The sequence below is a fragment of the Zonotrichia leucophrys genome, chromosome 1 (genome assembly GCF_028769735.1).
Source record: "Zonotrichia leucophrys gambelii isolate GWCS_2022_RI chromosome 1, RI_Zleu_2.0, whole genome shotgun sequence".
Lineage (NCBI taxonomy): Eukaryota > Metazoa > Chordata > Aves > Passeriformes > Passerellidae > Zonotrichia > Zonotrichia leucophrys.
The window spans coordinates 73,516,745-73,542,939 of NC_088169.1; the positions used below are offsets into that span (position 1 = coordinate 73,516,745).

At 37.1% G+C, this 26,195-nt stretch overlaps 1 protein-coding gene across 1 annotated transcript in view; it reads left to right on the forward strand.

Annotated features, from left to right (window-relative positions):
- Positions 1-26,195, forward strand: part of RDX (radixin) — a 44,510-nt gene that overhangs the window by 15,258 nt on the left and 3,057 nt on the right. The window contains exons 3-14 of the mRNA XM_064717905.1: positions 1,860-1,943; positions 6,845-6,940; positions 8,254-8,528; positions 9,766-9,849; positions 10,293-10,439; positions 11,912-12,008; positions 12,627-12,790; positions 13,406-13,536; positions 15,626-15,786; positions 16,744-16,836; positions 17,676-17,918; positions 18,898-19,058. Coding sequence (XP_064573975.1) covers positions 1,860-1,943; positions 6,845-6,940; positions 8,254-8,528; positions 9,766-9,849; positions 10,293-10,439; positions 11,912-12,008; positions 12,627-12,790; positions 13,406-13,536; positions 15,626-15,786; positions 16,744-16,836; positions 17,676-17,918; positions 18,898-19,058 — 1,736 coding nt within the window. The remainder of the gene's footprint in view (positions 1-1,859; positions 1,944-6,844; positions 6,941-8,253; positions 8,529-9,765; positions 9,850-10,292; positions 10,440-11,911; positions 12,009-12,626; positions 12,791-13,405; positions 13,537-15,625; positions 15,787-16,743; positions 16,837-17,675; positions 17,919-18,897; positions 19,059-26,195) is intronic.

Here is a 26,195-nt window from a genome sequence, read left to right on the forward strand (position 1 = left end):
AAGGATATTTATATAAGAAGTTTTTGCTGCTGCAATTAGTTTTGAACTTGCTGTGCTTTGTAGATCTGTGATGCTTCTTGTTTTGGCAACGGTGCTGTTATATAACAGAGCACTTTGGCATTTAATAAAATTATTTTTTGGCCTTATTCTTTGTAACTTGCTTACTTGTGACTGCCCTAAAGAAGGCTTCATTTTTTGAGTAAAAAACTGGTTTTAAAAGTTAATCTTTTGTAATTAAGGGGCAATCCCTCATGCTTAAACTAGTGTAACTGGCAGAGTGAGTTAAAGTGAGTTGGAGCTACCATTTAAAATTAGTTATTTTGTTAGATGAATTATATTCCATAAGGGTTTTTTTTCTTCTCTTGAAATAGAGAGACTGAGAATTTACAGAAAATATCTTTCTCCCTCTTCCTGACACACACCCTCTATTTTTTTAAATTTATTTTTGCAATAAAACTAAACTATCTTTTGCTCCAAAGTCTTCAACTCTTGTTCTTTATCAGTGCTTGCACGCACAATAAAGTTGGCTAAGCCCCCTCTATCATTCTTGTTTGCAAGTCTGTAACCTTGATGTCCTCAGGCTCCTGCTATTCTTGTCTTGTATATCCCCCTCGTGTTTACCTTGACAATGAAGGCAGCAGTGATCAAGCTTCATCTGTTGCATGAAGACAAACTGCTCTGCAGTTTTATTTTCCCTGCCTTAGATCTCCCTTCCATGTGTTGTCTTTCCTTCTTTTCCAGACAATCACTTCTCATAGTATTCCACCTGATGGCAAAATTAGGGAAATAGTTAATGGAAATGGTTTGCACATGAATAGATCAAGTAGTGTAAGAACCTGTAATACAAGTCCTAATTTATTCCTCTGCCCTTTTTTACAGTAGAGAGAAATTAAAATATATCTGTGCGAGTTTGGTTTTTCTGCATTTATAGGAAGGTATATTTGACCTTTTAATACTTACATTCTTATGCACTAAAGATGAATAAAATGTGATTAATACCCTGGCAGTAGGAGTTGGAGGACTGTTCTAACACTGAGAAGACAGTGCTGTGGATTTAATGCTTTGTTCTGTTTCATGGAAATTCTCACTTCTGTATGTACCAGCTGAAGAGAAATTGGCAAAGACTGTTGTACTTCCAAGTAAGGCTTCCAATTATCTCCTGCAGTATTTGACTTCTTGTTTTATTACAAATAAACTCAGTGATTGTCAGGAGTCATCTGGAAAATGATCCTCCCTTTCAGGAGAAGGAGGTTCATTGAATGGTGGCAAATTTTTAGTCTTGTAAGGGATTTGAAGGAGGTTGGCACTAAGGAGAGCTAACTGCTGTAGGTTTTCTTTCCATTGGTGAAAACCTGCTTCTAGTCTGTCCTGAGATGTACAAGGTCTAGTGCTAGAGCTTGGTGAAAGTGCCTACTTTGACCCCCAAACTGCTTGATTTTAGAAATGGTAAGCAGGAGGCTGCTTTCTTTTTATATTGCTAGGCATAAATACCTTAAAATGACATATATATGACCAAGAACTTTTTCATGCATTTGAGAAGCCCTCTGAAAGATAGTGCCCAGTAGCTCAATATCCCAATGTTCTTCAGCTGTTCAGTAGTGAAGTCAGCTTTCCCATAAAATTAATTTTGAGCTTTGTTCTCTAATTTAACCTTCCAGCCTAGGGGTAAGTACTGTGCTGATTATGCTTTTAGACTAAATAATGATGAGAATATTTTAGATTCAAATTTTCTGGTTTTCTTACTGCTATGTTCTGTGTGTACACAAGACCATTGAAATTGTTGAACTTGTTGTTTCTTACAGGCTATGGAAGCATTACACTTTTACAGTATGATTTAAATGTTTCCTTTTATTCTGTAGATCAATGTCAGAGTAACCACAATGGATGCAGAGTTGGAATTTGCCATCCAGCCCAATACAACAGGCAAGCAGCTCTTTGACCAGGTAACTTACACGTCTCCATGTATATAAGTGCAAGCACATAGGAGTATTGTGGTTATTAAGGCATAGTCTGAAAAAGTGGTAGTGTTCTCATGTACAGACTGTTTTCCTTATGTTATCTAAGCTGGGCTCTGAGTTAGTGTGAATTTCCTCATTACTTCTCCTGGAACACATTGAATTCAAAGACAACTCTCTAAATATGTTACCAGTGAGGCTTTGGTTAAATTGTGTATGGAACTGCTTTGAAGTTAATTGTGTTTTTTATGTCTAATAATATTCTAGTTGCTACTGCAATCTAGTTGTTAGAATTGTGTATTTTAGAAATATGTATGTAACAGTAAGTTCATTAATGAAAGCTAACACAATTGCTTTCCAGCAATAAATACTGTAAGATGGTTTTTCACTTCCCAGGTGGTAGAACTAAATACTGTTGTCCTATGAACCAGTTTGGAATTTATGTTTAAAACAAAAAGAAAAGGAAGAAAGGTTTGCAGACCACAAGCACATTAAGGTCATAATTTTCAACTATTCTATCACAGTTACACACTGTCACTTGATGGTGTGTTATACACCAGTCAAATGGACCAAGTGAACAATTTCTTGAACAGGGCTGTTCTTGCACTCGTGATATTAGTCTTCAGAATCTTGGAACAAGTTTTTTGACCTGTGTTGTGGGGTGTTTGAGGAAACCATAAAAATAGTCATGGTCTGTCAATGTGTTATGTTGTTTTCCAACAAGATAGCAATAAATATGTTTTATTATCTAAATCTAAAATGTATGCCTTTATTTAGGAAATCTGGAAATACCTGAAATTACCCTTCAAAAATAGTTTAAGTAGATCAACAGTTCTGCCTAGTAGTTGTTTCTGTCCATTCCACTATAGATGCTTGAAATATGTAATGATGAGTACTAAGAGAAAGCAACACATCAAAAAAGTTCTTTAAACTTTCAGTTGACCTTTTAGAGTCAATTAAATGTCTTACTATATAAATTGAAAAGAAGAGAATGTTTATTGTTTTAATACTGAACTTTTAGATGAATGAAATCAGCTTTGCAGTTTTTGTTTGAAATGACTGAGTCTTAACACTTACAGCCTGCCCTTTTCTCTAACATCAGTAACAGTATATGGGTACACCTATGAAGTAGGTCTTCAGCCCCTACATAAGAATAAACATCCTGACTCTTAAAAAGACTTCTTGAACAAAGAGGCTGTCTTGCTTTTTGTCTAACCAGCATCACCATCATCAAATAAAAGTATGGTATTCTGTGGCATAGAAGGCTCAAGCTGTTACTTGTCTTTTGCCAGCCTTTGCTATCTTATGCCATTCACTGTTGGGTGGGGTGACATTCTGCTGTGTAATGTCTTGTGCCCAGGTAATCAGGCTCCTCCAAATTGGAGCATTTGCAAACAGCAAACAAAGATACAGTTTGGAATTTGTTGTCATGCCTCTTCTTTGTTCCTCAGTTCTCTGTGTGGTGTTTGACATCACACCAACTCTTACCTCTGGAGTTAGAAACTGAAAAAAAAATTTAGGTCAAGAAAAATCAACCAGGGTAGCTGTGTGTACGAAACACTTTTTAGTCTGATCTTAAATTCATCTGTGAGTCCCACCATGTAACATCAAGAGCTGAACTGTATTGTGAAACCAGCATGAAATTTCCAGAAAAAAAGTTATCTTGTTTCTCTATAGAAAGAGAATTGAATAGCACTGTTACTGAAAGGATTGGCCCTCAAGGTTTATGCAGAAGTGGTGAACATGACAAGCAGGTTGGTTATTGTTTGCAGAAAATAACCTCTCCATGGATTCAACTGTTATTTAGTGCTCCCCTACATTTTTGGTGAATGACTTTTCAATCTCTTACCAGCCAGTGTTCTTTAGGCTTTTAATTGGCATTTTCTGGAGTTGTTGATTTGTTTCTCATTCCTTATGTATATTCTCATCATCTTCATCTGCTAGCAGGCAAGAATGCAGCTTTTGAAATCTGTGGCTATCTCTTTTCTCTTCCATTGTCAAACTCAGTAAACTTATTTATTGCACAAGCTTTTTTTTGTTTAATTACTCGCATTTCAGAAGGTGTACTAACATACTTATCATTGGTCCCTCTGTCTATCCTGTCACTGGTCAGAATAGGCAAGAGGGGATCTGTCCTCCTCTAGTCAACCAGTTAAGCATCTGTAGCTTCCTTGAGAGAGGAAGAGCCCTGTGAGGGATGTTTCCACACCCTGGTGGTAGTTGTGGGGGAGCTGTTCTGTTTTGTTTTGTTAGCACTGTGCATTAGTAGCTTTTTGTTGACTGTAGCTGCCATTCAGAAGGAATGTGAGGGTTGTCTCCTTTATTTAATGTTGTAATTTTCCTTTATCCTTTTTCCATTGTCCTTTCCAGATGTCTCTAAAGCCTTCTTTACAGTATTGAGGAAGGTGATGATATGAAATCCTTGTTAAGTTGTCTTATGTGTATGTTGTGATTTGCCCAAACATACATTGTTCAGGTTGCTTTTCTTCTCCAAGAAGTTTTTATTGCCTATTAATAGTCAAGTTGTAGGATGTGATGGTGGATAAATCTGCTTTACAGATGGGATGAACACTTGCCTGAAGCTACTTAAAAGAATTTTGGGCCAGAATCAAACTCTTAAGTTTTTCATTCTCTACTTACTTTTCATTAACACGCTACTGCAGTGCAGAAGTGCATGTATTATCTTGGTATAAAGTTTCAGAAGGGTTATTTCTCTTTCCTTTGAGCTGAGAGGCAGTGTAGGCAATGCTTTTTCCTTATTTGTGGGTTCTGCTGGTTTAAGTGTTGATTTTGCAAACTTGTGTGGCTGTGCATTGCTGCACCCAGGTTGTATGTATTTAAATCATGTGCATCTCGGGGCCATAGTTAGTGGGTTGAGAGCAGAATGTTGTGACGTGAGCATAAGCTCTTGTCTCCTTATGCCTTACGGGCAGAGCTGTTGAGCATCCGCAGTTCTGTGCAGCTCAGAGAGCTGATAAGGTACAAGGGCTCAGCTTGGACAGCTGCTGGGTAAAGAGCATTCTCAGCCATCTGATAAAGCCATAAGTAGTTTGATCAGTGTTGTATAGGAGATCTGTGCCAAAAGAAATAGCAGGTCTGACATTCCTAAGTTGGGGCACCAAATTTAATGCTGCTTGGGACCATACTAGTAATAGAGACCCTTTCTAAGCATTTCTTATGGTCGAAAGTAAATGATGTGGACATTCTAGAGGAAATAACCATGCTCAGTCAAGGCATCATTCAGGTTGGATCCACAGACATTGTCTGCTTTGTGCTTTGGAGTTTGATGGTGAAATGATAAAGGAGGAAAAAAGATGCACACTCGAATGGTTGTTAAGTGATTATTCAAATATGCAAGGCAGCTGAAGTAAGTTTGCATAGCTATCTTATGACATTTTCTAATTTTCAAAATCTTAATTTTGCAACCCGATAGTACTACTTTAAAGTGGAGGAGGATCTATGTGTAAAATTCTATTTACTTCACATTCATCTGAATGCTTCCATAAAACAGCCTTCAGTAAAGCAGCTTGGCACCATGGTCCAGCCTGAGGACATATGTAAGTACTACTATACATGATCTTTGGAGCCAGAGTTTACAGTCATTTAATAATCTTTGCTGGACCTTTCTGATTAATTGCTTATTAAATCCAGATATGCTTTTGCTGTGCAAAAGACTTGTAAACAGTTCTACAGTTTCATTATACTCTCTAGTAAAAGTGCTTCTTTTTGTTTGCTTTGAGCCTGCTATGTCATGATTTCTGTTGATTCTCTTGATTCTTACATTATAAGAAATAATGAACAATCATTCTCTATTTTCCTTCTACGTGCCATGCAAATTTTATAGAGCTTTATCATAGCCTTCCTTATTTCTCTATCAGTAGCCCTAGTTTGTCTTAGCTATGCCAAAAATGTTCCAAGTCACTGGTCATTCTTTTCAACATTTGTGAAACATTTCCACTGCTGCAGCATCCTTTTTTATAAGTTGATGTGATCAGTCCTTATGTAGAATTAGAGATTTGTGAATACCATACATGTGTATAGTAATGTAATAGCTTTCTTGCCTTTTGCTTTACAACTAGAACTTTGTTCGCATAATTTAAATTATCTTTTATGTACAGTGTTTTGCTTTTATTAAATACGATCTTTTGTTGAGATTCATCTTTTTACTGTTACTCACAGATCTTTCTGTAAGGTTTTTTTGCAGCAGATTTTTGTCACATCATTTTTATCCTGTTTTGCAGTCCTGGGAGACTGTCCTTGTGGTTACACTACAATTCTGTTGTGAAAACAGCTTGTGATTTTCGTGCATCTTTTTAAGCAGTGTATCCATAAAACAGCCTTTCCTCTAGTCAAGGACAATTTTGCTTTTTAGTAGCTTTTGGTGGTAGACCTGATCTGAAATCTTACAGGAAAGTCACGTATGTTAAATTAGGAGATCATCCTTACCCCTTTTATCATTAATTCTTAGAAGATGGCAGAACTATTTGAAGGAAGCAGTTCATCCTCATTACATCATACTTGTTCACAAATATTACTCTTTATTATCATTTTGCCCGTTGTCTTCTGCTGAGTGTACTCACTTCCCCATAGGGCTGCAGGTCACTTCCCAGATGTGCTTTATAACCTCAGGGTCCTGTTACTGCCTTCTGTTCCTCAGGTGCTGATCTACACAGTGGGCTGCACGCTCCAGCTGACAGCTTGGAGCGTTTGAGTTTATTTAGAATTCTGGCGTTCTCTGAACTTGATGTTTTGCTACTATTTCATCTTTTTTTGTTCTTGTAAGACTTGATGACGTTTCAGTTTGTTCACGTAGCTTTATTAAGCTACACAATGCCAGTTAAAAAATATATTGTAGTGATGACTGATGATTATGGCTCATTTATCTTTAGGTGGTGAAAACTGTTGGTCTTCGTGAAGTCTGGTTTTTTGGACTGCAGTACGTGGACAGCAAAGGCTACTCAACTTGGCTGAAGCTAAATAAAAAGGTAACAATTCCCTCATATTTAGCCAAGTGTACAGTTTGAATAAATTGTGTAAGCTTTGCTGATTTAATATCTTAAGTGAGGTATGGCTGGCTTCAAATTTAGTTGAAAAATTGCTTTTCGTGTGCTTTAAATGACAAAATAGTGTTAAGTTAGATTAGTTATAAAGAATATGCAAAGCTGCATCAATATTTAATTTGAGCAGATAGTTTCCAGTACTGTGGAATGCATGCATGCATGCATTAAGAAAAGTTGAATTCATATGATTGTCTCATTTTCATGTAGCAGAACATAATAGAATTATTGTTTTACAGTTTGGGCATGTTTATGAAAGTATTTGAGCTTCAGGAATTTGTATGCATACAGCTATGAATCATGAAATAAGGCAAAATAATCTGTTTCTAAAATTTAAGTATCTGATAGGTAGACTGTAGGATAATATTTTTTTTTCCCAAACGACATTGAGTGCCTTGTATCTCCCAGTTACTGGGAACTGGTTCATTTTACTTTAAATTGTGTTTGTGAATTTGAATAGTCCCTTCTTATTTAATATTGGCTGTCAGATTATTTGTTAATGCCACTGATTAGAATGGAGATACTTGTTTTTCATTTCAAACTAGTCAAGAATACCTTTTTTATCTTCAGTATTAAGAGGCAAATTGGGTGGGGTTTAGGAGCAAGTCCTACTCTCTGCACTTATGTAATCTTGGCTTCTCCTCTGTGGAAAATCCAGTCAGTTAAGCCTGCCAACCACCAAATCTGTCTCCTAGAATTTCATATGTGTCTTGTTTCATGCACAATAAACATTGTAGTGCTACAGATACACAGAGGCAGGAACAAAGTACATATATTTATTTCAATAGTTGAAACACTTTTAAAGGAATCCAACTCCATACTCCCGCTGAAGTAATGTGCTGTAGTTCTTGCTGAAGAACCATTGTTAGACCCTAATTTATTACTTCCTGCAAATCATCCTTGGATATAGTTTGATCTTTTTAATTTCTTGCAGCTTCTTAGTTTCCAGATCTTTATTGTGATAAATAAAAAAATCACACAAGCCTACAAAAAAAAAAACACCCAAAAACCAACTTAATCAGCCTTTAAGTAGTATTTCAGAATTGTCTGGTTTATTCAAATTGACAAACTTATTTGTGCCTTCCAGTGGGTTCCACAGTGCGCTTGTGTGGAAACTGTGGGTTTCAGTGTAGAGAAGCTCAAGAATTAAGTACTGTTAAATAAGACTTAAGTACTATTAAATCACATTTAATTTACCATGTAGTGCTCTGTTTATTCTTCTCTTTATTCCTCTCCCTCAGGTAACACAGCAAGATGTACGGAAAGAAAATCCTTTGCAGTTTAAGTTCAGGGCCAAGTTTTTTCCAGAGGATGTATCTGAAGAATTAATTCAGGAAATAACTCAGAGACTTTTCTTCCTGCAAGTCAAAGAGTCAATCTTAAATGATGAAATATATTGCCCACCAGAAACTGCAGTTCTTCTGGCTTCCTATGCTGTCCAGTCCAAGTATGGAGATTACAGTAAGGAGATCCATAAGCTGGGCTACCTAGCCAATGACAGGCTTCTCCCCCAGCGGTGAGTGAGATGGGTTTTGCACCAAATGGTGCACATAAACTTAACTAAAGCACATTTTTTATAAATAAAATATTAAGTGATAACATGCATTTAAGAGTGGCTTTCTTAGAGTTCCTCTTTTTGCTAGTAAAATTTAGAGATCCTGATTTAGACTTTAATGAAGAAGCATCACAGCCACGTGTTTCTTGACATGTATTTCCTGTCCTGTCCACAAACATTTGCGCAGATTAATTTTACACATTTCCAAAGTATTCCAAAATAATTTAATGTTAGTGTAGGCCTGCTTCTGCCAAATTAAAATCAAAATACTCCAATTCAGAAGTAACTAAAATTAATTTGATACTCTCTCCTTTTCTTCAGTTTTCCTGTTTTTACACACTTGAATGACAATAATTTCCTGAAAGTAAGTGTACTGCAAATAAAATATATTACAGTGCTTGAGTACAACACAAATTTGTATACTTAAGGTGTTCCTTTTCACTAGACAAATGTTCAGATGATCTTTTAATTGTCCTTTAAAACAACTTCTCCACAAACACCTGAAATGCTGGGTGCATGGAATGAAAGCATAATAACGTTATCACATGCATTTGATTTATTACTGCAGTACTACGCTGAAAGTTCCAGTAGGCCAAAATATAATTCCATCATTGCAGCCTCTTGTAGATTAAACATTAAATAACTTTCTGAAGCTGCTTCCCTATTGATTTTATTCATAAAGGAAAAATAAAAAGAACCCAAAACCACAAAAAAACCCCTCAACAAGGTTGTCTGCCAATTTGTTGTAATGTCTTACCTTTTCTTTCAAATGACAGCAGAATGAAAGCTTGAGTGTACTAGGGATTAATTTGCAGCATTGTTGCCAGAAGATTCTATAGGTGTGCATTTTCAGCTGTTGTAAACATTACATTTTATGACTTGGCTGAGGTATGCAATGGTGTGACTTTTATATTACAAAGAATATAGAATACCAAGAAAAAAGAGGTGAGTTTTATTGACAGTATTTTAGTGTGGGAATTTGGAAGTACAAATTCAACAAATTTCCTTCTAATTTGGAAATAGAATTTAGAAGGGAATTTGTTGAAATACAAAGTTTCTGTTTCTGTGCTGAAAATATGAGCAGTATATAGGAAGTCATCTTTTAAGTTTATTCAGTTAAAGCATATGTTGTGCTATGCAACAAAAGAGGTTAAGTTTGTTGTCAGTGTCGTTTAAGAGCAACAATTTCTATTCACAGTGTGTTAGAACAGCACAAACTGACAAAAGAACAGTGGGAAGAAAGAATACAGAACTGGCATGAAGAGCACAGGGGAATGTTAAGGTAATTATGTAAAAAATGTTCACGACACCTTTCATTATTATTAGGGTGTATTTTGGGAGGTATTTGTTTGGGAAATGTTTCTTTTATACTGACCAAGGTAGGTAGTTATGAAGGACTTCCATGAGAGTTGAGTTTCCAGCTAGGTTGTTGGTTTACCTACATGATTTCTGGTAAGGCTGTCAACTGCCTTCATCCACAGTTGCCTGCCTCTAAAATACATTTATTATTTGCTTGACTCATGGGGCAGAAAGACAAAGTGCAATGATTGGACACTACTTGGATATTAGGGTGTAGAGCTCTTAAAGGTATCTGAGTCAAACTATTTTAGAGAGAGATTTAATTCATAACTAATCTTACCCCAGTTGTTTTTTCTGTAGTTCCCTTATTCTTAATTGTACTTATGATTTGTTGTCTAAACTATACCAATTTTTCTTCTTCATCAGGGAAGATTCTATGATGGAATACCTTAAGATAGCACAGGACTTGGAAATGTATGGAGTCAACTATTTTGAAATAAAGAATAAAAAAGGAACTGAATTGTGGCTAGGAGTTGATGCTTTGGGTCTGAATATTTATGAGCACGATGATAAGTAAGTGGGAAATACTCATTTTGCCCTTCTCTGCTGGGAGTTGCTATCTGAGATTGTACAACCCCCACCTTACTGTGTGTTCAGTAAGATCTGGCAAAACAGGTTCTCCTTCTAATCTATGTAAGAGATAGAAAAAGAGAGAGAGAAGTTAACTGCCAGAATGTTTGAATTTTAAAGATTAGAGAAGCAAAAGGAGGGAAAGGAAGAGCAGTTCTATGGAAGTTTAAATTTACATTGCTTTATATGGATTACTGCGCTAGACCATCTTTGTATGATTTCTTCCTATGCTTTTCACTCAGAACATTCCCTTCGGTCAGGATGAAAAGGACATTTTAAAGCTAAGCAATGTATTTAATGAGAAACATTTGTAAGAGCCATAACAAGGAGTATAGATGTTGGAGCATGAAAAACTTAGATATTTAAAAGTGAAACCTTTTAGACACCAAAGAAAATAGGTCATTCATGTGTCCTGATAAAGAGATTAAATCATCTCTTCTACTTGAAGAGGGAAGAGCTGAAATGTGGGAAATATGAAGAATTTGGAAATAGAACAACAGACTTGCTCTTTTCTTTCTTTACAAGCACTTGTTAGTAGGATCTCGTGTCAACAGACCATTCACAGTGATTTGAAGTTACACATGATAGGTCAAATTCCAGATGGGAGCAGTCAACTTTAGATGTATATACTCTGTAACAAAATTCTGTAAGCCTTAATTGCCATTAGATGGCAATATAACTCCTGAAAGCAGGAAATATTCAAAATGTTCAGATGAGATTGAGCTAAGAGGCAATTTTTTGGTATTTCCTGTCTCCTGATGTTAGCAATCAAATACTTAAATATTTTCTGATATTTATAATTAAGATAATATGAATTGAAAAAAGTCTGTGCTGACAGAAAAATATTTACTGTTTTGCAGTTGATGCGTAACATTGAAACAATTTCTGAATTTAGTGTGTTTTGCTTAAGATGCAAGGGACATAAATTTAACTTGAATTCTGAAAATGTAAGATCACAAATCTGAGTTAAACAGAAGTACAGCATGGCTGAAAGTTACTTTAATTTCAGTATTTGGAATGGCAATTTCTCACATTTCAGTAGTTACTCCTTCAAGTGAAAATACACTTAGTAGTGCCATTAGGAATATGGCACATAGGAAGGAATGAGTGCATGATCATGATGTTTAGCATCTAGGTAATAGTAGTAGAATAAGTCACAAATCAAAATTTCTATTGTTACAATGCCATGTAATTTATAAAAATGTAATTAATTTGATGGAATATTTGTAAAAAGAAAAACTTACCAAAATGAACTGTTGTTAGTGTTCACATTAAAATATCATATTGTAAATGTAATATTCTAAATGTAGCTAGGTGTAGTAGTGAGAATGGTACAGACAGAAGCCTTATTGAATTCATGTGTATATAGAGTGCACATCCTTGCTGCTTCTAATGAGAACTTCTTCTCTCTGAAGGCTGACACCCAAGATTGGTTTTCCTTGGAGCGAAATAAGAAACATCTCTTTTAACGACAAAAAATTTGTCATAAAGCCAATTGACAAAAAGGCCCCTGTAAGTAGTGTGTACAGTAGCATCACTTGATATATGAAGAGATTTAAGTCTGCAGGGACTTGCTCTGGCATTAAGGCATGAGTAAATATTGGTGACATTTATTACTTTTACTGATAGAATAGTCAGTGATCAAAAGAAAATGTTCATTTTCAAATATGGTATGTTTATTTTCTCTCTTTTCCTTCTCATTGATACTCCTAAATTGTTGCGAGGTTTTACGTCAATTAATAATCTGTGATGCATTGCAAAGACAGCATAAGATGGTAGATTCTCTACCTTTTCTTTTTGCTTTTTTTTTTTATTCCAACAGCAAATTTCATGAGACTTTCTAGGTCAAATGACTTCAGAATAGAGAATAGTATCATTAAAAAAAGAAATTAATATTTTATATAAACCAGCTAATTCCTGGAGTATTCAAGGTGCAATTTTGTATTTAAGTCTCTGACAGTAACTAGGTTTATAGATTATAGGTTTATAGATTATGGTGTTCACTTGCTCAAAATATCAAAATACATGTAAGTTTTCATTTAACCAATGCAAGAATGCAGTAATGCTTTGAATCCTGTCTAAGTGTGGTTTTTTAGGTTAATGGATATACTGGAATAACTTTTTTCCTAGGATTTTGTTTTTTATGCACCCCGTCTGAGAATTAACAAGCGAATTTTGGCACTGTGTATGGGAAATCATGAATTGTACATGAGAAGGAGGAAACCTGATACAATTGAAGTGCAACAGATGAAGGCCCAAGCTAGAGAAGAGAAACATCAGAAACAATTGGAAAGGTAATTAAAAAACTTCCATGAAACAGAAAAAAAAAATCTACCTTTTTAAGAAATCATAGAATATAGTATAGCTTAGAATTGTAGAAAAGAGAGAACTGCTTTTCTTTCTGCACTGTGTAAGCTGGTTTGTGAACTGGCACGGGTCCCTTGTCTTAATATAAAAGCGTATCTTTTTTAAGTTTCCAGCACAGTAATAGTAGTTGTACTTTGTTCCTGTTATGTATTTTGTGCAAGTCTTACCTCTCTGTTGCTTGATTCATAGGGAGTTTTATACTCTGAGTGAACCCTTTAAGCAAGTTCAGTGAAGAATGTCCTGGCTTACCTTTAATGTATTTAAAAAATACTGTTGCTATTTCTAGCCCAGATGAAACATAATGCCTAAAATGCAGATATAATTCTAGATTTACCTGACTGAACCATAACCAAGGTTGATTATCAGTCCTCTTCATAAATTGTTCTTCTCTACAGTATTTTAAAGCAGAAAAAGGATTAGAAGTATTTAAAATTGTCCTTCCTGCTAGCTGAGTAAACTGAAAAATTGGCTACCTGCACCCAAAGTGTGTCATTTAATATGTTGGAGAGTAAAAAAAAAACCTTTTCACTATTTTTTTTCAGAGCACAATTAGAAAATGAGAAGAAAAAAAGGGAGATAGCAGAAAAGGAAAAGGAAAGAATAGAGCGTGAAAAGGAGGAATTAATGGAGCGCTTAAGACAAATTGAGGAGCAAACAATGAAAGCTCAGAAAGGTGAGGTCATAGATTTCTTAAATCTAGTGACAGTGTTTAGTTTAGCTGGGTCCTTCAATTCCACAATTCTTTTTCTATGTCAAAAGTGTGTTTTGGTAGTTTGGTGGGGGGGGGGCTAAGTTTATTTTACTAAGAGTGGCAAGAATTTAGTGGTGTTCTATTTGATATGAGAGATATTCTTTTTCAGTGTTTAAATGACTGTGTGAGTCCTTTTGTGTGCATCTTTTTAATATAAAACTAATTTCTAATGTAGCAAAAGTTTTGATTTAGTAAAAAGAAAATTAATGCATACACACTTCAACTCAGAATTATGAAATGCTCAAAGTGCTGAACACCTGGAGTTGAAGGGAGCAGGGAAATTAGAGGGGAAGATTCAAAGTACTTTCTCTAGGATTTTGTTGAATTTAGCTTTTCATTTGGAAATTCCTTGTTCCTCCTCCTTTCCTATTCCCTTGTAAGATTTGAGAAATTGTCAGACATGAGTGACAAAACATGTTGTTTCACCAATCACAGTTCTTTGTGTTTATTCACCCTGTAGAGTCCCTTCCTCCATGATTTCCAGTCCCTCTTCTCAGTGCTCTTTTTTTTTTCCCCTCCTTCAGGTGTGGTTCACATTCATAAAAGTTTTGTTGCTCCTTTCTTTTCCTAACCCTTGGTTTCAAGCATCATAGAGAGACTCTCTTATTAACTCTATGCAAATAAATTGCATATGCCTGGCACTGCTCTCCAGCTCTACACCTGCATTTTTCAGTTTTTCAATGCAGAACAGGTTGGACACATCCAGACAAGTAACACTCTAATTGTGCTGTGGAATTGTTTAGAGAGAGCTATTTTGCCCAGGACAGGACAGTGTCAGAGTCATTCTGAAGGTTTGGACAATACGCATTTTCTCATAACTTTGTGAGCAATATAGCCGAATTTCTGATGCAATACAAAATGTTCATGTGTTGCTGGTCTTTTTAGCCTTCTATGCACACATGGCAAAGTCTTTATATAAATGGTCTGTGTTAGTTTTGTGTTCTCCATCTTCATAGGAAGATTTGTTTGAGTAGTGTTTTTAAATAGTTTTATTTTATTTAATTTCTAGGTACTGGATTTGTAGAACCCCACATACTTGTGATGCTGTTAATTTAATTTTATAACTGTAGTAGTAGGCCTGGGAAACCAACTGAAGAATAATGGTCACATTACTACGTAACACTAGAAGTACAAAGATGAAGCATGTGTCAGCATATCTGGGGAGGTGCTTTTATAGTATTAAATCTTATGGTGAAGGCAAATGGATTGTTGGAAAAAAAGAATAGTTGTTTAGCTTTTCTGTTGGAGGAGTCTATGAAAGCTCTGCCTAGCCAAGATCATAGCAGAAATCTTATCATTAGAACCAGCAAAGAACTTTAGAAAGACTTTTTTTTGTAGTCACCTAGTTTTTCTCATTGGGGAGGAGTATAATTTTGTCTGTGTAAATGTACCCTTGCAGTACTTCTAGATTATTACTTCTTCCTATTTCACTTAAGGGTTCCGTCCTTTAGATTTCAATATTTTGCTGTGCAGGCAGCTGGACAGCTATTATCTCTCCCTTGATTTAAAATTTTCCTCTGGTATACAAAGAATTTTTCTGATCCTTCCAGTGGGTCTTAAGTCATTTTGCTGGAGGCATGTGCTTAAATTTTCACCTGCAATTAAGGAATCTGTCAGGCATTTCAATATGAAGAGTTTTTTTGCTTTCTTTAAGAGAATGATTAAATGTACATGAAGTATCCTCACGGTAGGAGCATGTGCATGTATATGTACCTGTGTTTGGGTTTTTACTTTTATCAATGGAGTGACACTTTTCTGAAACACTAGGCTGTCAGAAATGTCAAGCGAGATGAAGTACATCCAAAGAATATCTTAAAGTGGGAGAGAAACCAGACATGGAACAGAGCTCTGGGTAATGTGCTCAGCAGCTTTTCTTAGCTTGAGATGGTCTTGTAAATCTTGGTTAGTGTTCTAGGTTACTTTATTTTGGGCATATTACAGCTGGTATCTGTGATACATTGGAGGAAGAGCTACGTGGTGATACCTTGTCTGCAAACCTTCCTCTTGGCAGAGCTAGAGGAGCAGACCCGAAAGGCTCTAGAACTGGATCAAGAACGGAAGCGTGCAAAAGAGGAAGCAGAACGCCTGGAAAAAGAGCGTCGAGCTGCTGAAGTAGCCAAAGCTGCTCTAGCCAAGCAGGCAGCTGATCAAATGAAGAACCAGGAGCAGCTAGTAAGAAACTTTATTTTTTTCTTCAAAATAGGATTAAAATTGGAAAAGACAGTTGAAAATTTTGCCTTTACCCTTGATTATGTCAAATGAGGAAGTACCTTGAAACACAAAAGCACTTGGGATACTGTTACAGAGTGTTGCGGGAACTGTTTTAGAAAACTTCCGTAGACTTGCCACTATGTTGCAAGGCAAAAATAAAGCTCTGAATCTGTAGGAGATGAAAAGATGACCATGGCATTTCAGAGTGACAACACTTATTACATTCTCTTTCTAATAGTCTTAGGCTTATGCAGCTGAGAACCAGAGTAGCTTCCTTCTGCAGCCCTTTGGGAAGCTTGTTCTCTGAGGCAGGTTTGTTCTGAAGCTTGATGGTGATGGTGGAGAGTTGGTGACACTGGGATTTGTTGGGTTATTTTTGTTGCTTTTCCTCTCCTGTTGCCAGTATTTGCAGTGTCTTCTCACATTGTGGTAGACTACTTCTAATTCAAGATTTGTGCATAATAATCAAGAAAGGCGTGAAAATAGAAGAAATTATTTCTCAACTATAAATGAGCTCTTGATCTTCTGTAAACTTGGCACATAATTCTGATGGCAAGATTTAGTTTAATAGTCTGAGATTATGATCCAGAATCATAATCTTAATGGTGGGGCCATTAAAGTTGTATTAGACTTGAAACAGCCTGAAATGCTGGTTTGTAATGACAGCTTGCTTTTCCCAGCAAGCTTTGGAAGTGCAGAAGAGAAATATTTTTTTTCCTGGACGTATCTCCGTTAGGCAAGAGTACTCTGATTCATTCCCTCTGTCATGTGCGCTTAAAATTTCTATTTTTCACAGAGAAGTGGTGGATGATAACTAACTTTTCAAGCTGGATCAGAGCAAAGGCTCTGCTTTCTTCTACTGCAAAGCCATAGTGATACCAAATTAAAACTTCTTCTTTGTTCTTTTGTTTGTTTCAGGCCGCAGAAATTGCTGAATTCACAGCCAAGATTGCACTTCTAGAGGAGGCCAAGAAAAAGAAAGAAGAAGAAGCTTCAGAATGGCAGCACAAAGTAATGAGCCCATGCTGTGTGAAGTCAGAACTTCAAAAGGGCTAAGGGAAATGAGTGCGGAAATCTCACTAGAAGTCCATGGGGTCAAATCTCTCCCTTTCTGTTAGGCTTCAGAAAAGTCTTTCTTAAAGGTTTTTGTCCTTCAGTCTACTGAAGCCAGCCAATGCTTCTGTTTAACTCATTTCTTGATATTACATAATCAAGAAGGGGGGGCAGACTCATCACAAAGGTATGGTCAAAGATTAGAAATTACTTCCTTTTGTGTGATGGTGAAATAGATTGGAGCTTTGTGTTAGAGAGGAAAACACCTCAGGAGATGTCTCAAATCATGAGGTTTGACGGAAAGCTGAACCAAAACAGTTGGCAAAGGCATGTGAAATGCAGCTGGGCAAAAATTTAAAGCAAAATACTATCTCTTCATAAAATCTATAATCAGCTATGGAATGTGAGTAGTTGCTGTACGTGAGTTCCAAGAGGGTTTGAACAAATTTTCATAAGTTTTGGTTAAGTATGAAATTTGAAGTCATCACCTTTGATCTAGGAAATTCCTGAGTCTTAAATTTCAGGAGGCTAGGAAAGTTGGAAAATAATTGGTATGATTGCTCTATTCCTTTGCTCTTCTCTTGTCTACTGCTGGAAATAGCTGGACCCCCTAGTACAGCTTATATTGAGCCATGTCTGGTTTTTACTGTGTCTCTATTGGACAGTTTTCAGTGTGTAAGCTTGTCATGTCAGTTATAAAGAACAGTTTCATGTGTCTGAGAACATCTCAAATTTTTATTTTCCTGACTCTTGATAAATCATTGGAAAAGACGCTAAGTACTGTTTACTGTATTTAGGCTTTTGCAGCCCAAGAGGACTTGGAAAAGACCAAAGAAGAACTGAAATCTGTGATGTCTGCTCCTCCTCCACCTCCCCCCCCACCAGTTATTCCTCCAACAGAGAATGAACACGATGAACATGATGAGAACAATGCTGAAGCCAGTGCAGAACTGTCTTCTGATGGTGTAATGAATCACAGGAGTGAGGAAGAACGGGTAACAGAAACACAGAAAAATGAACGTGTTAAGAAACAGCTCCAGGTAATGAAGATTCATAGTTGTATCAGCACAATTCAGGCTTTGGGGTTTCATCCTTCTTTTGTGAGAAATTTCACTGATGTTATGGTCTGCCAAGGAAACAGCTTCTTTATCATTTAATAGGTTTATTACCAGTTTGCCAACCAATATCATTCACAGTGTTCTAGAAATGGAGTATATAGCAAGACTGGATGTAAGATTGTGCTTTATAGCTTTAAAGTGTGACTATGCTGTTACAGTAGCCAGTAAATGTTTCTAATAATTATATAATTTCCAGAACTCTGCATGTTAAAACACAATGCTTTCCTTTATCAATACCAAAACTAATTAAGTGGTATGAACAGATGCTTGCTTGGTAGTATTTATGTTTGTTTGTAGTCACTCATAGGTGTTGTAAATGTGAAAACTCAAATTACACCCATTTTGGATTATTTATTTCCTTAAAACTGAGCAATGCCTCCCAGGCTAAGTCTTATCCCTCGAAGCATAATAACCTATAGTCCTGATAGCCCTTTTCCTGGTTACAAGATGTTTATTTGAGAAGAAAACAGAAGAAAAGGAAAGCTGCTACTTTGTCTGGCAGCATTATCTTAGTAGCATGCATGTGTAGTGTTCTTGCTTGGTCAGTCACTGACCAGATGAGGGAGATAAGTCTTTAGTTACAGAAAAATTGAAAAATGAGGTGCTTTTCCTGCTTTATCCTGCTGGTCCCTTTCTTCTTGGATTTTATGGTGTATGAGACTTTTTAAAAATATAGTTTGATGTTTACACTCATGTAAGGAAAGAATCCTATGCTCTCCTTATCTTTCCTTCTACATTCCTTCTGATAGACCTCACAACTTGAGTTACTGAGGAGCACAAGCATTCCATAGGTTGGCATTCAAGAAATTCTTATCCAGATTGCAGAATAGTTATTATCAGAAACTCCAGAACTGTTAAAGGATTAGTCAAAGCACTTAAATTCAAATATTTTATTCAACAGGCTTTAAGTTCAGAGTTGGCTCAAGCCAGAGATGAAACCAAGAAAACACAAAATGATGTCCTTCATGCTGAGAATGTAAAAGCAGGCCGCGATAAGTACAAGACTCTCCGGCAAATCCGACAAGGCAATACAAAGCAGCGTATTGATGAGTTTGAAGCAATGTGAGAGCTGGTATTTTGCATATATGTTCCTCGTAAAGCTGAACCACCAACAGAGAAAAAAAGCAGGCCTTTGCAGATTTGATGGATTGCACCCCACTTTGCCAAAGCACTTAATACCAGGTTGACTACAGTGACTAGAAGACAAATTTAGGGGAAGCTATTCAACAGTAAGGCAGTCTGTTAACCCTAGGTTTTGGGTGGGGGGAGGGTGTGGAGGTTAAGAGCAGGTTTTTTTCCCCATTGTGCTTTCAGTTTCCTTGTTTGTTTGGGTTTCCCCCCCACCTTTGGAAACAGATGTGAAGTATTTAATGATTGACAAGTGTATATATTGCTTAAACATTAAGAAATAGAAAGAAGAATGGAAATGTACCTAAACTGGATAGGTACTATTTCAGCATGAAGTTTGAAATTGGTTTTTAATGTAGCTACTCCATTAAGAGTTTAACACTGCTCACTTTCAGTTTTGGTTGTTTTTTCTTGTTTTTTTTTTGTTTTGTTTTTTTTTTTTTTTTTTTTTTTTTTTTTCCCAAGTGAAATTCTTTGGTGTTTCATGTCCTGTCATCATTGATGGTTTTCTTTGCCTACCTGTTCACAAAGGTCTGGATGGCAGGTGGTAGTTCCAGGAAATGTTTTTAAATGGAACACTACCTGTGGGCAGCACATGCCTGCTGATAGGCTTGAGTAAGTATTGCTTTTCCTAGCTGATTCTTTTAGATGTGCAAAATGTTCCAATACATCAAAGAGGGAAAAAAATAAACAAAGCTTAATGTGCTATTTGCTTGTAATTATTTTATTTGCAGTAGGGAGACCTGGACCTTTCTGGCAAGGGAGCATATGAAAACATCAGTCCCAGGGAGGGGACAGTATCCTACCTCACTACTATGTACATGATGACTGGTCCTTCAAACACCATGAAAATAACTGTTTAAATTTACTGTCACTACACAGTAACATCAAAGATTGCTAGGAGACCTTACTCCTATAATTTTATTTTACTTTATTATGGATTTATAATGTTAAGTACTGTCTAACTGCCTTCTGTTGAGTTTAAATTGTAAAAGCATCTGGTGTATTTTAAGGTGTAACCTGTCACTGGTATACTATATTCTGGGAGGGGTGTAGAATGTGTGTGTCAGTCAGTTTGGGCTTCAAATACAAAATGAAATTTCCCAGAATTGGAGAAAAAGCGTTTGTAGCTTCAGTTTTCAGTGAAGCTAGTATTGTAATTGTCATATCTGATGTCAGATTATTAAGTCCTTTCCCTCTTGAAAAGGAAACCTGCTCTTTTAAGAAATTTGCTTAGAAATTGAACTTTAGTAATAACTTTACAGTTAATGTGGACTTGAGTTATTCCCTATGTTAGAATACCCTAGTAAATATTGACAGTGGAAGAACCTAGGTTTCTCTGAGGATGGTTCAGCTTTTTTTCTGTTTGATATTATGCACTCATAAATTTACACTCATCTATTAAAATTTGCCATTTTATTAAACATTTTTTTCATGCACAATAGGTCTAAATTTCTCATGAACAGTCCGACTAAGTTTGTTTTTTTATTTTGCGGGGTAAAAGTTTGGCTATGTGGGGTGACATCATGAAAATTAAATAAAGATGCATTAATATATTTTTGGTTTGTGGGGCTAAACATATCTGCTTGACCTTGAAGACTCATGTGCAGATGCTGTGCACATGCTTTAAAATGCTGCTTGGTGGAAGTTGGTGTTTCAACTTGCAGTGCAATGTAAGAACAGTTTTTGTTTCACAGGCTTCATACACTGAAGCTTAAGCAAATTTCTGAAGTATTTGAACAGTTTGGCATGGCAGGTGAAATACTGTGCTTCCAGTGAGTTTTCATTTTTCCCTGAAAAGTGTGCACTAACACTGATCCATCAGTTTCAGTGTTTGGAGAAAACACCAGTAAAGATTGTTGTTCATAAATCTACAACATGTAGAGTAGGACTGAACGGATTAGATCCATTTATAAAGCTGTGTGATTTTTTTTTTAATTCAAACAACCAGGAACAACCATTTGTAATACAGGTTTTCACAATGAACAAAGTGGTAATAGCTGCTGTCACCAGCAGTTGGGAACACTTACTGGTGCAGAAATACTAAGAATACATCTAATGATTACTCAGTGAAGTAATTTACCACATGCTTTTTCCTTTAGCATCATGTTTTGTGTTGTACAATTAAGCTACAATTACATCTACTATTTTGGATAACATTCATTGGTTAACAATAAAGAGATACAGTTAATTTCTCTGAGGTCCACTGTTGTTATTTAATGCCCTTTTTTTTCTGACCACTTTACTGAGCACAGTCCAATAGCTTCTCTTTCCAGAGCAGTGTAGAAATTTTGATCTTTTTGTTTCACACTCTGGTCAGAATGAAATTTTAAAATATCAAATTGTACCCCTAGAGAATGGTATGTTATAAGTTAGGAGGAAGCATTGGTGTTTGTTGATTTAAAACAGGATGTGAATCATCACAGCAAATTTGCTCTCTTGAGAACAGAGGGTAATTTGGCCATAGAAGAGCTCTGTGGGTAATGTAAGAACTTTCAATCACTGCCTACATATTGCTTAGCCCCAGGTTAAGTGAAGTTTAGTTTAATGGGTCAATATCTTAATTATTGTTAAACCTTGGTCTCTTTGTTTTTTGGTTTTTTTTTTTTTTTTGATACTGTGCGTTATAATATACAGTGCTGTCAAACACATGCATGGCCATGTGCTTTAAACAATGGCAAGTTAATGGGCTTTTTCATTTCTCTAATACACTTGATAAAGACAGGAACAGTCCCATGTAAATAGGTGTACAAATAATCTGCTAAAATGTTCTCGCATGAACTAGATCTCCTCTCAGGTGCCATTCCATTCTCTCTTGAATTTGTTTGGCCTTGCAGTCAGTACAAGCACATGACCCTATCTCTTGCTCCATGGGACAGAATTGCCATGAGGAATTAAAACTTGATGCTTGTAAACATGCATATTTCTAGTTTGATACTTCCCTCTTGTTGGAGCCCCTGCTGCTGAAGCCTTAGCTCTGAGGTTTCTCACTTGTAGAGAGGTTAGAGAGCTTCTGCATAGGTATGTGGCTTCCCAGCAGTGTGGTTGAAAGGGGAGGCAAATGTTTTGAAAGATTATTTTTTCAAAAATATGCTCTTGAGTTGGAGAGAAAAAGATGCAAAATAGAGCCACTATTTACAGACTATTACAATCAAACAGAATGCCTCATTGTGCAAGATGTTCTGTCTTCTTGAAGTAGTCTGTTCTACAAATCCAAACCTACATTTTCTGTCACTTGTACCAGTTTGGAAAGCATAGTGCTTTTGCATTTTTCTTAAAACATGTTCTTTACAGTTTTTCAAATTACCTACTTTGAGCACCTCTGAGGAAAAGGGTTTGTTCTAAATGAGGTATTTCAAACTTCTGAATAAAAGGTACCACAAATACTTTCTCTAAATTTTTAAAGAAAATCTGGAGATTAAAATAATTAATTAAAACATTTTGCTTTTGAAGAGGAACTTTTATGCAAGCATTTTCCATGTCTGTTTACTTATGGATAATCTAAAAAGTTGTTCTGCCCAAGACGTCAGGGTTTTTAACAACGATGATGTATCCAAGTGGGCTGAGGTATTTGATCCTGGTGTTTGTAAATATACTTAGAGTAAAAGTGGCAACATGAAATTGAAAGCTTCCTTACAAAAGAGTAAAGTTCACTTATTAATAGAAGTTGTCTCATACACATAATTCAGTTTTTCTTGGCTGGGAGATACATTTTCCAGGAAAATCTTAATAGGTGTCAATGTATCAGCATACAAAGTGTGGTTATTTCTTTAACCCCCTTGGGGCACGTTCTGCTCTTTGTGCTTGTAGGTGGAGGATACCTGCTTCCCAGTGGGAATGCTCTGCTGCCTGGCAGGCTGAGGAGATGCTTCTGCCTGGTGGCCATGAGCACCTGCCCAGCACTGTCCCACTGCTTCGTTCCCAAGCAGCACAGTCCAGTGCTGGTCTGCAGGCAGGGGAGTTCTGCCTGGCTGCTCCTTCTCCCACTTTGGGGCCCAGTCAGCAGCAAGGGGCAACTTAAAGCTGAAGGGCTGGTGTGATGGTAGAGGGCTCAGTGAGGGGAGAAAACCCCCAATGCAAATGTCCACTAGATGCCCTTACTGGCTCATTTATTTACTTGTGTGGAGGACTCCTTTTCAGTATAGTCCTATGGCAGGTGTGTGACCAATCATCTGCTTAGCAAATTTAGCAGTCAATTTCTGGAGTAAGTTGTACTTTTCATTTCACTGAGTTGAGTCTTGATCCATAGGCATAGGCCAGTTGCCTGGTTTTGTTTTGATTCATGGAGTTTGTCACTTGTGTTCGCTTTACTGTCTGAATTGATGAACTGCCACTTTGGAGTGCTATTAAGAAGCTTTGCTTTGCTTGGCTTTTTTTTTTTTTATTTTCCTTCCACCCGAGAGATTGCTGCCATATCAAATGTGTATGTTTTGTTCAATGTGAATGAAGGACTCACCAAGCCCAAAAGACTTTCTCACCAAGCAGAATTTCTTCAAAAGGGTTCACAATACTTGCAGCAGTGCCTCAGGAAGGGACAGATCATGCCCACATAGCTCACAGTTTAGGGAAAGACAAAGTTAGCAGGAGGAAACAGAGCATTTTGAATTGCTGGTATTCCATGAGGTGTCTGTATTGGCTTTTGTAAATAATATGTCAAGAGTGTTTCTGTTCACAGCAGTAGGCTTTAGGCAGCAGAAGAAACCAGGGGAGATGGAAGTGCACATCAAAGGAGGCGGCCTGCTTGGTGCAAATGTTCCTAATGCACGTGTGCATAAGAGTTAATTTTTCCTGTGCTCTGGATAAGTGGATCAGGTGAAAAGAGATCAAGCTCAGAGGTAGGACAATTGCACGGCTTTTTGTGCTTATTTGTTTTTCTTTTGTGGTTTTTTGTTGTTTTTTTTTTTTTTTTGTTTCTTGGTTTGCTTTTAAGGTACCTTATTTACAGAGGAGGAGTTGCCATTATTTGAAGACTTTCAGAAAGCCTCCTGCCCAGCACTAAAAGGTCTTGGAGTTCTTAAGGCCACATGCTCCCAGCCTGGCCTCTGTGTTACAGCTGTAACTTCCTCTGCAGTGTGGTAATTTTGCCCCAGCACGTTTCTGCAGGGCCAGGAGCCGTGCACATGCAGGGTTCTGCTGCCCCACAGCTTGGTGCAGCAACACGAAACCCAAGTGTGCCCCTGTGAAACAGTAATCGCTCCACAGCCCTGCGGCTGCCTGCACTCAGCTCAGTGGGATCTTGTATCCACAGCTCCCTACAGCCTCAGCTTTCACGCCTCTTATTCACCCTCCTTTTCTTCTTTAAACTTGATACAGTATTTAACTTCTTCATCTGTGGCTTCAGTAACGTTCTGCTAAACTAAGCTTATGGTGAATGGTTGACTACTGTGTCAAATGCTTTCTTAAAATATATCAATGAGCTACACTTTTATTCAAAAGCGCTTCTGATTAATTGATAATCTCTGTGAATATGGTAATTGCAGTTGTGTTGCCAGAAAGAGATTCATTTGCATTGAGACTGAGGTGCTAACCTTTTGTTTCATGTCCTTGATAGTGTTTCTTTAGTTTAATTCACCTTTTGAATTCTTGGATCTCTTCTCTTGTCAACAGTGTTTTGGGCATCTGTCTCACTGCTCAGTGCCAGTTGTACTTTTCCATACCATTTGGAAACACAGCTCTTTCTCCTTTTGCATTTGGGATCTTAGCGTTGTTTTCAGCAAAGCCAGTGAACTCATCATCTTCAAATTTAGAACTATTACTGCTTCTTCTCAAAATAGTCTTTGGATGAATTTTGCATGCATGTTTGCTTACCAGACATGCATGGCATATGCCACCTTGTAGCATAAATAGTTGCATAGACTAGTTAATAATTGCTGGTAGCTTTCTGGAGAAAATGTCAGAAAACAAATATGTTAATGTAGAATGTGAATCATGGTGTTTATACCCATGAGGTTCAGCTTTGAGCCTAGCTCTGCTCACATGCAGAGGGGAGTATGTAGGAGAGAGAGAAATTCTGTGCTTTCACTATGTACCTCATCTGGCTGTCCGGACTAGGCAGGAGAAAGCATTGGAGCAGGGTGGTTATTCCTGCTCAAACAGCAGAGCTGTCAGGCACAACTGCCTGGTGCTGCAGCTTTGCTTTTCTGCACAACAGGTGTCCTGGATGTAAAAATAAAAAAAAAAGAAAAAAGAAGCAGCCATGAAATAGTTGGCTTTTCCTGTGGAGTCCTAAATAAGGCTTATTTATTGTTATATTCCTGTCTGGCTTGAACCTTCTCTGCTTCTCTGCAGGTCACTCTTGTAAAAGCTGAACTCCTCTATAGCATAGGCACAGATACCTGAGAGCAGGAGTCAGGGATCCCATGGTTCTTCAGCCTGCCCTGTTGTCCTGATTTAGGGCAAATTTGGGAGAAAACCTCCTAAGGGGTTCCTCTAGAAAGCAAATAGTGGCCCCTCCCCCAGCTGGTTTGGGGAAATATTTCCTTGGAGAAAAGTGGAAAAAACTGTTTATTTAACAGGCAAAGCACTCGCCAGCACAAAAATAAAAAAGAACAGTATTAAACAATAAAACCTCTTGCCACTCCAAAGAGTTGACAAACTTAGAAAGTCCCCTTTGTGGGCTGTAGCTCACTAGCTAAAACTAACTAAAAAGCAAAAGGAGAGCTCTGTCTTGCTGTCTGTCCATCTGTCGGCAGACAACCCAGTCCAGGATCAGGAATGTGGAGTGAGTGCAGCTTCTGCAAACAAAGTGCACACTTCTTCTCTCCCCCCGCTTCGCTCTCAGAACAGCCTTAAAGGTGCACAACTTATTTCTGGGCCAAACAGACAAGTGGGGATACGAGCATCATAAAGTCACCCCAGGACACCTCTCTGTAAAAAACAGTGGCAGGTGTGGGGGAAAAATACCTGTCTCTATTCCTTGTAATACAGGGCCATGAAAAAAGAAATTCTGGAATTCTACTTCTTTCTAACAGTGGCTTGTGTATGCTTTGGGATGATCCTTTCGTATGTGCTTCTCCCTGTCTTCTTTGAACTGGTTCTTGCATCTTGCTTCTCTTTGCTGCTTTACTGCTT